Raw genomic sequence first — 8,831 nt, forward strand, 5'->3', positions numbered from 1 at the left:
GAGAGATCATGGAATGATGGTAATCGTTTATATGGAGTATCAGTTGTAATATTCCAGAGAATGTGAAGGTAGGCAGAATTAGTGCGCGGTGAATCGCAGAAGTCAGATCAAGATCATCTCTGAGCTTTCCTAGCAGCCGCAGCCTGCTTGATGCGCGTTGAAAACATTTTTCAAAATGAGAATTGAGGTTTAAAGAGCTGTCAATTTCAATGCCGAGATATTTGTAATGGCTTGTATTCAATACCTTATCACCACGATACATGACATTGAGTGTCTCATGTTGCTTGGTGATTCTCTGTGATGTTTCAAACAGGATCGACTCGGTTTTCCCTTTCTTCAGGTTAATTATCAGTGCATTTTGGTCTAGCCATTTGGCAATGGCATCCATTTCTTTGGTGAGCTTAGAATTTATAATCGCTACATCTTTATCAGCTGTATCGTCCGCATACATATCACTGTATCGTCCGCATACTTCACAATTTTTGCTACTTCGAACACATCTGTTAGGTCATTGAAAAAAATTACAAAAATTAGGGACCCAGAATTGATACTTGGGGCACTCCGGTTAGAATATCTTGTTTATTAGACAGATAACTGCCATAACTAACAACCAACGATCGATGAAAAAGATAATCTGTGAACCATTCAAGTTCTTCATCGCAGATTCCGTACTGTGGCAATTTCCGTAGTAGGTTCGAGTGACTGATAGTATCAAATGCTTTGCATTTGCATTGCAAGTCTATGAACGTTGCACCAACTAATTTCCTTCTATCTATGTACATGTTGCCGAATTGCTGTTTTTCACAAACTCAAAATTGTCAAAGAATTCGGGTGCTATTAAATAGTTTTACCCCCCAAAATTTGAGAGAATTATATTGTCAAGTCGCATGCTATGCTACAGTTTCTGGCTTTAGCTAATTTCACTGATCAGTGTCTAATTCTGATTTTGTTGCTATGGTTAAAGCCTTTTTACGAGAGCCTCGAGTTGAGTTTCAACCTTCCATCTTGGTAATCTTGGTTGCACTGATGAAATGTGAAGGATGGAAGTGATATAACATCTTTCAGTCTCGCAACAAATCAGCTTGATGGGATCAGTTAGCAAGTTCATATCTCTTGCGGTAGTTTTTTATTTCCATTTTACCTATTTTAGTTTACGTGTTATTATTCGACGATAGATAGGATCGCAGAAAAAATTGCTAAAGCTAAGCAATATTATCAGTATGTTTTGCTAAATTTCCAAATCGGTTTCCAATTGTCTTTAATGAAATTTGAGTTACCCAATCCAAGAAACAAGGTGAGAGCAATTAAGCTACATGAAATGCCTAATTCCTTTGGTCAATATGCTGTTTTGTCATGTTACCAATCGAATACAGGCAACTTAAAGAAGAGACATTTAAGAGGAAGCTTCAGAAAGAAATTGAATTGAAGAACATAAACGTTATTAATCCAAGGACGCACAGTGTTCACAGACAGGTCAAAGGATTGCCTTTAACTGTATTTTAGATTTAATTTTCTTTCTATTTTAACATGTAACTTTAATCATTAATTTTCACCTGCATTAATTCGTAGATGCCACTGACCATTCCATTACCATAATACCCTCTCAATGTCCCCTTTAATTTTCAGTCCCTTTTTTGATTTGGTCTTGACGACAAACAAAATTACAGTTTCTCATTTGACATGTATATGTTCAATCAATCTAATCATTGATCAGTGGCATCTTCTAGCACGTTTTATCCATTAAACTTTTATTTCATTATTTCTTGCACTCTGAGCATTATACCGATAATCTGTCCTGCCCAGTATCGATGTAGATGTAGATGTAGATGTAGATGTTTTCCTACATTTGCTCCAGGTCGCCATTTTACCCTTTTCCGTAGAAGGGAAAATTTCAAGCTTGATTTCGCAATGTAGAGGAAATGATATGTCTTTCCAAGTCTGATGTTGGTGCCAGGGGCGTCGTGACCAGGGGGGGGGGGAGGGGTTGTCACCCTCCCAATAGTATCTCAATAGGAAATTTCAGGCAAAATTTGCTCAGTGGAAGAAACATATCAGGTACCTCAGAGACCTTCATGTCATAAAATCAATAAAGGATCAAGCAAAGGTAGTTGCTCAGTTGGTTAAATATGGTATTTCTTGATTGAATGAAGGTAAACAAATTAATTATTTGAACACTTGAATATTTTTCGTTAGCACTCAATCCAAAAATTCAGGCCGTCTGTAGGTAAAATTGTAACTTGTGTCCATTTCCCCTAAAGTTTCTCGGTAGAAGCAACAACTGCAATTCACTATGAGCTCCAGATTATTTTTAACATTCAAAAGGCATGCTAAAATGGAAAGATGGATCTAAATTGACAACCAATGCTGCTTGTTACCTAGCTTTAGAAGTAACTGAAAACATGGTATTTTTCAAGACCATCGTGAAATTGTACCAGTTGTTGTTATCTGCTGCTCAATTTTTTTGCAAAAATGAAATAATTTTCAATAGGATCAGGAGGATTGCTTTAATAAAATTTACTTTAAAGAGTGCATTTCCCAGGGAACTGGAAGCATCAAAATTAGAAAATTCTCTCCTCCTTCAGTGGCAACCATGATGCCGCCTCAGGTAGCAACTGTGTCTTTTGCCCATCTTGATATACAGATTTGACAAAACTATTAGGAAAGTCTGTTATTATCATATAAAAATGAAAGTTGTTAATTATATACAGAGTTAGATTGACAAAATGTATTGCAGTGGTTTGTGGCCGCAACTAAAGAATTTCAGGCAATAATTTTTCAAACAGGTAAATTTGTATTTCACACCCCCCTCCCCCCTTAGGCTTGCCACACCACGGCCCTGTGATGCTCACTGTGTGAATTCTCTGTGATATGTTCAGTGTGAGTTCAGCCTCACTGGGAGCAAGGATGGCTTTTAATTCAATAGAGCCTGAATGGAGGCTCGATTTGTAACTAGAATGGTATTATCTATGGACTAAAGGAAACATAGCCTTTCCAAACATAAATAGATGGATACACACATCACAATGACAAAATAGAAACATAAATATTTTTCTCATATTATTCCAATTAACAGGTTGGAATTGCTGGAGGGTCAGTGTTTGGTATATATTTATCTCAAACCTACCAGGTTAGCACATTTAATTATTACATTTGTGCTGTTTTGGTATTATGCAGTAAGGTGTTTGCCATACCACATGGTTAACCTAATTACAAATGGACAATGCTCAGTAAAGTTATTTCTCCTGTGTGTGAATGGAATTAAGAAGGCTTTGCAATCCTGCTTTTTTGTCTGTCATCCCAAATACATCACCAACTTGAAACCTCTATATACAAAACATATTGCTATCAAAATGTAATAATAAACTGGCCTTTATTTGGATTATTATTGTAGATAATATTTGCGTATGTGATTGTTGAAAACAGTTCTGATGGGGTAAATATTTTTCAGCTTCCTGATGTGAGGAAATTTGGAAGTGTTGTTATGGAAAAGGCTGATGAGTATGTGAAAGCTGATGAATCAAATGCTGCAGAAAAAGATAAGAAATGATGATTATAACACTTGATGTTTCGGAAGTAAATGTGGCATCATACTTTACAATGCATTTGCTTAGAGAGTGTGAAAGGTTATCCACTCAAAACTGGGTGGATAGCAGTACATTGTGAGTTTTGAACTTTGAACTGTGCTTTAATACAATGAGGTGATTTCAATGAAAATCGAGCCCAACAAAGTTGATACTAAGTTAATAAACTCTTGTTTATTCTGTGCATGTTAATGTTAGTTGACAAGAACGAATAATTTATGCAAAGCATCCAGGAGTGTAAAACAGCTTGATTTTGCAAGTATTGTAAGGTTTTGAAACTAAATGAAAATAAGAGAAAATCTGACAAATAAAGTTTGTTTCCTATAATTAACTTCTTTTTATATTATAACAATATTCGATTACCTCTGGCCTGATGTGAAAATTTATGTTCCAATATCAGATACCTTCATTAAATTTGTTCAATTAGCACCTAGGAAATTTTTCGTTTACTTGTATATTTCCATTTGCTCTTTCTGAGTACATAACAGTACTGGATGGTTTGATCCAAAACAGTCAAAATATATCAAGTTCAGGGATGGAATTCATGTGTAACTGTTGTGAAATTAGGAAATAAATATTTTGATTTTAATGAGCATCCTTGTTTGTTTTTCTCATGACCATAAGATTCCTATTAATAATTTAATATACTACTTGGTGTAAAGAACAAGACAGTTCTATACACTGAATAGTGTGTACAGCTCTGCCTATATGGCATTGAGCATTTTACGACAAACCGGTAACCAGTAATTCTCATGAAACATAGTTGCCAAGTTTTGGAGAATAAAGTGCTGGAGATTTGAGTGCTGCGCAGCAGCACTGTGTAGCTATGGAGGAGCTTAAAATATTTCCATTGCAACAGGATATAGAAAAGCAGCAGGGGACAAAAGGAGATTAGAACTGCAGGTCGCAAGCCTGTGAGACATCTAAACATAGGAAAGACAACTCTATTGGTTGCATGAAAAACTTACAATAATCAAAATGTAAAAGTAACTTTTGAATGTTTTCAAATCATAGAATGCTTTAGAGATTTTTCTAGGTTTTGCTGTTGCTGAGCGCGGCTGGAGACAAGCATGAAATGCTGGAGTCTCCAGCAGGATGCGGGAGCCTTGGCAGCTATGTGAAATAATTTAATATATATCTAGTGCTTACTAGAACTCTACAGTCCATGTGGTTCTTTTTTCAATGCATATTAACAAAATCAAAATAAGTAGAAATTTTTAAAGGCTTTCTTAATTGTCTGTCAGCCATATAGCTCATAGGATTCTTCACCCTCTGCCACATATTCTTCTAATGACTTTAACCGCTTAGCACCAAGTAGCCTCCATGAAGTCTCATTACCATCCCAATCAGTGTCAGCCTTGCCAAAAGCCATTGTTCCATTTGTAAACACATAACCATCTTCAGTATGAATCTGATTGCAAATACAAAATGCTTTTGCTTCTTCCACTGTGTCAAACATAAGCCACTCATTGATGACACTTACCGGTATTTTTGAATTCTTTGCATTATACCCTTTGTGGATGACTTCTAAGGCTTTCTTTCTCAGAAGATTTAAATTTGTTATCAGACAACAAGATGAAATGTATGGAAGTTTTTCAAAAACTTTAAAAAACCTATAATAGTTAAAAAGAAACCTATTTTCTGTAATGAATTTTATTGTATCTGCTCTACCCTGTGGTATGCTGCTGTGTGACTCTAGCAACTGTGTCAACATGTCCTCGACAAGAAGCTTTTTGTGGAAATTTAATAGTATATAGTAAACTCTAATTTCAAAACAGTTCACGCTCTCTTTTTTAACGTGTTCTAGCAAAGTGAATATAGATGAGTGTAACTGCTGGATGCTATCATCTCTTTTAAATGTTCCTTCGTTTTTAAGCTCCTCCATGATGACAATATGAAATCTTACGGCCTTTTTTAAGATGTCAACGGCAACTTTTTCATCTGCTCTTTGGATGACTAGCTCTTGCCTTATCGCTCTTATTCTATCTGAAACGAAACTGTAAACGTCAGTCCAGCTTCTGTTGTGTTTGTCTTTCGCAATGACATTTGATATCAAGTAGTTAACACAACGTTGTAAAATGTAAGGGGGCCTCAGTTTCATGATATCGATTTGGCATCCAGCAGCTGGGCGAACAAACTCCTTTAAGCAAGCCTCGTGATTTGCTTTTGGTACTTTATCATACTCCGTCCCACGAGCTATTTCAAAAATTGATAGTCGTTTATGCCTTTCCCTCTCAAGTATTTCAGATTTCGGGCACATTTCCAGACATTTTCCCTCTATTTTGTCCGCCATTTTTTTCACTGTGTTGTTGTCGCTTAAGTGGTTGTTGTTGTAGGAGCCCTCAAATGTCAACATCGGCTCCAGGCTGTTCCAGTTCACCTGTAAAATGGCGACTGCTGTTACAAATCAGTTTGCCATTACATTTTTCAGCACTTTAGTTGCACCAAATCAGAATGAGAATGTCATATTTTCACCAATTAGTATATCATCGGCAGTAGCCTTGGTAGCTGCTGGCGCAGAAGGAAAATCTTTGGACGAAATCGAGAAAGTATTCGGCTGGAACGGAGAAAGAAAGCAGCTTGCAAGAACCGTATTGACGGAAACGAAGGAGACTGTGGATGAATGCAACAGCACTTGCCCACTTAAATCCGCGAATGGAATATGGTTAGCAAAGGAGTTCGCTATTTCCAAATCCTATGAAAGTTTTCTTAAAGAATACGATATTAACGTCGCTGAAACTGATTTCAAAAATAACCACGTGAAGGCTACGTCACTCTTAAACGAATGGGTGTCAGAAAGAACGAACAAGCGTATCAATGAGCTCTTCGCAAGTGGACAATTAGATGAAGCAACAAAAGCAGTCATAGTTAATGCCCTTTATTTTAAAGGTAGCTGGCTGCACCCATTTGATAAGACGATGACACAAGATGCTGAATTCCATGTTTCAAACACAAAGACAGTCAGTGTGAAAATGATGTATCACTCTGGCGAATTTAGATACATCTATGACTCACAAAACAAGTGTGATGTCATCCAGCTTGATTATACATCATCAGCCTACAATATGGTGGTAATTGTGCCTCATGAAATTGATGGGCTATTGGGTGTGACTTCGTCAATCTCCTTAGCCCAAATCTCCAAGTGGAAAGATAGTCTTGCATCATCATATCCTGAAAAAGTTGATGTTTTTCTTCCCAAATTCAAAGTGTCCCAAAAGATTGATCTTAAAAAGCACCTCATTAAGCTTGGTATTAGCCAAGTTTTTACTGACAAAGCAAATTTATCCGGCATTACTGCAGCTGAAGATCTGTATGTCTCCAGTGCAGTCCACAAAGCATTTTTAGAGGTAAACGAGGAGGGAACTGAGGCAGCTGCTGCAACTGGAATTGGCATCTCTTTTATGTCTCTTCCCCCACAAGTTAGGGCTGATCGGCCTTTCATGTTCATGATAACATCAAGAAAAACTGGCAGCATTATCTTTCTCGGCAGCATCTTTGACCCTTCAGCAGAGTGAAATGAAGGCAGTTGGCATAGCTTTGACAAACACAAGATAAAATCGCAGTGATAATTCAAATTTTTTTGGTTAAAAATGATTGTCATATTCAAAGAATATTTTTGATTTATAGAAGAAGATGAATATTTTTTTGAAAGCACAGACAGTAAAATAAAATTTATAGTGATTGTAATATTTTTTTATTTGTTAATGAAAGATCCAGATATATTATAGATTTGACTATCTCATTGTAATGTATCCTTTTCTTTATCCTGTAGTCCTACAGAAGAGGGGCTAAAGCCTGATTTACGCAAGGCAAATTTTTTTGTGGGAAGCAAACTTTTTGCTCCAAATGCTTGAAAAGTGTGCGCAGATTAAGAGATTAGAAAATTCCTTGTGAATTCACAGTGAATAATTTGCTTGGGAAAAAGAAAAATCAATTCTTCTTTTTTGCTGCAAAATTTTCAAGTTGTAATATAAACCAATCAGAACAGTGTTCGAAGACAGCTGACTTCTTTGTTTTTGTTTCCTGATGGCCTATGTCTTTCTGCATTCTTTTTCTCAAACACTCTCATTATCAATAAAATAGGTTAGTTATTATTCATTTCCTGTTTCTCGTACACAAACCATGAAAGTGGATTCACATATCGGATTATTATTCAAATATTTGAATTTAAATTTGATGAAAACTGGCTTAAAGCTACATCATTCAACCCGGTTTAGGCCATATGTCTGTAATAGACGGTCGGCTAAAATGACATTGGAAAGTTTTGAAGTATTCCTGGTCATAAAAACGTAAATGAAATTCCTCCCTCTGAAGACGTTCTGAATAAATTTTTCTAACACAGTATCACTTTTTTGCTGTTTTGCTCGCTTTTTAAAAATTATTAACTTTCAAATTTTAAGCTTTCAGATAACAGCAATCTTTGAACGGTTGCCATAGTATTTCCAGTATTTGCAGCGAATCCGCATAAAAATTTCTGTCAGTGTCAATTGAACTTCGAATTCGCGAGAAAAAATCGCAGCTAAAAAAATTGTGGCGAAAAGTTTGCTTAGCGCCAAAACTTCGTCTCGTGTAAATCAGACTTAACAAATACCTTTTTGGCTCGGTCTTTTCCACATACTTATAGATTGATTGGCTGATGGCATTTCACTCCATTCCACTTTCAGAGATACATGCATTCTTCTTCCTTTATAATTTTCCCCAGTTTTGGCCATTCATCTATTGCTCGGATTTTGATAAAGTAGTTTTTTTGCCGTAGACTGGCCTTATTTGAAAGGTTTCCATAGCAAAATGAATAGAAGTCACCTTTGAATTTTTTTTCTCCAAAAAATTACAGAACGTGTCTTGTAAAAGCTGTGATCGTTTTATAATGATCCAATCAATCAAAATGAATATATTCAGAAACCTATAAGTCACATTTCATACAGAAAAATGAAATGAGTAATAACATATCTCCAATAAAATGTGATATCAAACAATCTTATATCTCTTGCAGACCCTCAATAAAAATATCTTTCTCATAGCGCTCATTTGATTCTGGAAGTTTTTTCTTGCCTGAGCCTGCAACCATAATTTTCATCAATGGTCTTAGGTTTTCTAGTAATTCTCAACAAATCTTCCAGGTTTTGTTTGCAATAATGCTTTACGATCCATCCGTAAAATTCTTCAAAGAATTAAGGTGGCTAGGCAATCCGAACCTTAATGACTGACTAGAACAGCTGCTATTTGTAAGCATAGTTCATGAAATTCAAG

The 8,831-nt window shown here is 36.0% G+C and overlaps 2 protein-coding genes and 1 long non-coding RNA gene across 3 annotated transcripts; 2 read left to right on the forward strand and 1 right to left on the reverse strand.

The window, feature by feature from the left end:
• The first annotated feature begins 961 nt into the window (after positions 1-961).
• LOC148960293 (uncharacterized) lies at positions 962-3,727 on the forward strand. The gene is made up of 3 exons (XR_016145144.1): positions 962-1,118; positions 3,074-3,127; positions 3,449-3,727. It is a non-coding gene; the product is annotated as an uncharacterized LOC148960293 (long non-coding RNA).
• LOC135690758 (germinal-center associated nuclear protein-like) lies at positions 3,665-5,937 on the reverse strand. The gene has a single exon (XM_065208412.2). It carries the CDS (start codon positions 5,935-5,937, stop codon positions 4,822-4,824), a length of 1,116 nt encoding a protein of 371 aa, XP_065064484.2. The 3' UTR covers positions 3,665-4,821.
• Positions 5,938-5,968: 31 nt separating this feature from the next.
• LOC135690757 (serine protease inhibitor) lies at positions 5,969-7,382 on the forward strand. Its single transcript, XM_065208410.2, has one exon. The coding sequence runs from the start codon at positions 5,969-5,971 to the stop codon at positions 7,094-7,096; it is 1,128 nt and encodes a 375-aa protein (XP_065064482.2). The 3' UTR covers positions 7,097-7,382.
• The last annotated feature ends 1,449 nt before the right edge of the window (positions 7,383-8,831 follow it).

Source organism: Rhopilema esculentum, chromosome 4 (genome assembly GCF_057945365.1).
Source record: "Rhopilema esculentum isolate cy_ngs chromosome 4, ASM5794536v1, whole genome shotgun sequence".
Taxonomy (NCBI): domain Eukaryota; kingdom Metazoa; phylum Cnidaria; class Scyphozoa; order Rhizostomeae; family Rhizostomatidae; genus Rhopilema; species Rhopilema esculentum.

Bases quoted from the DNA above. Each gene is read 5' to 3' on its own strand.
- LOC135690758 (XM_065208412.2), bottom strand. From the start codon at position 5,937: ATGTTGACATTTGAGGGCTCCTACAACAACAACCACTTAAGCGACAAC.
- LOC135690757 (XM_065208410.2), top strand. From the start codon at position 5,969: ATGGCGACTGCTGTTACAAATCAGTTTGCCATTACATTTTTCAGCACT.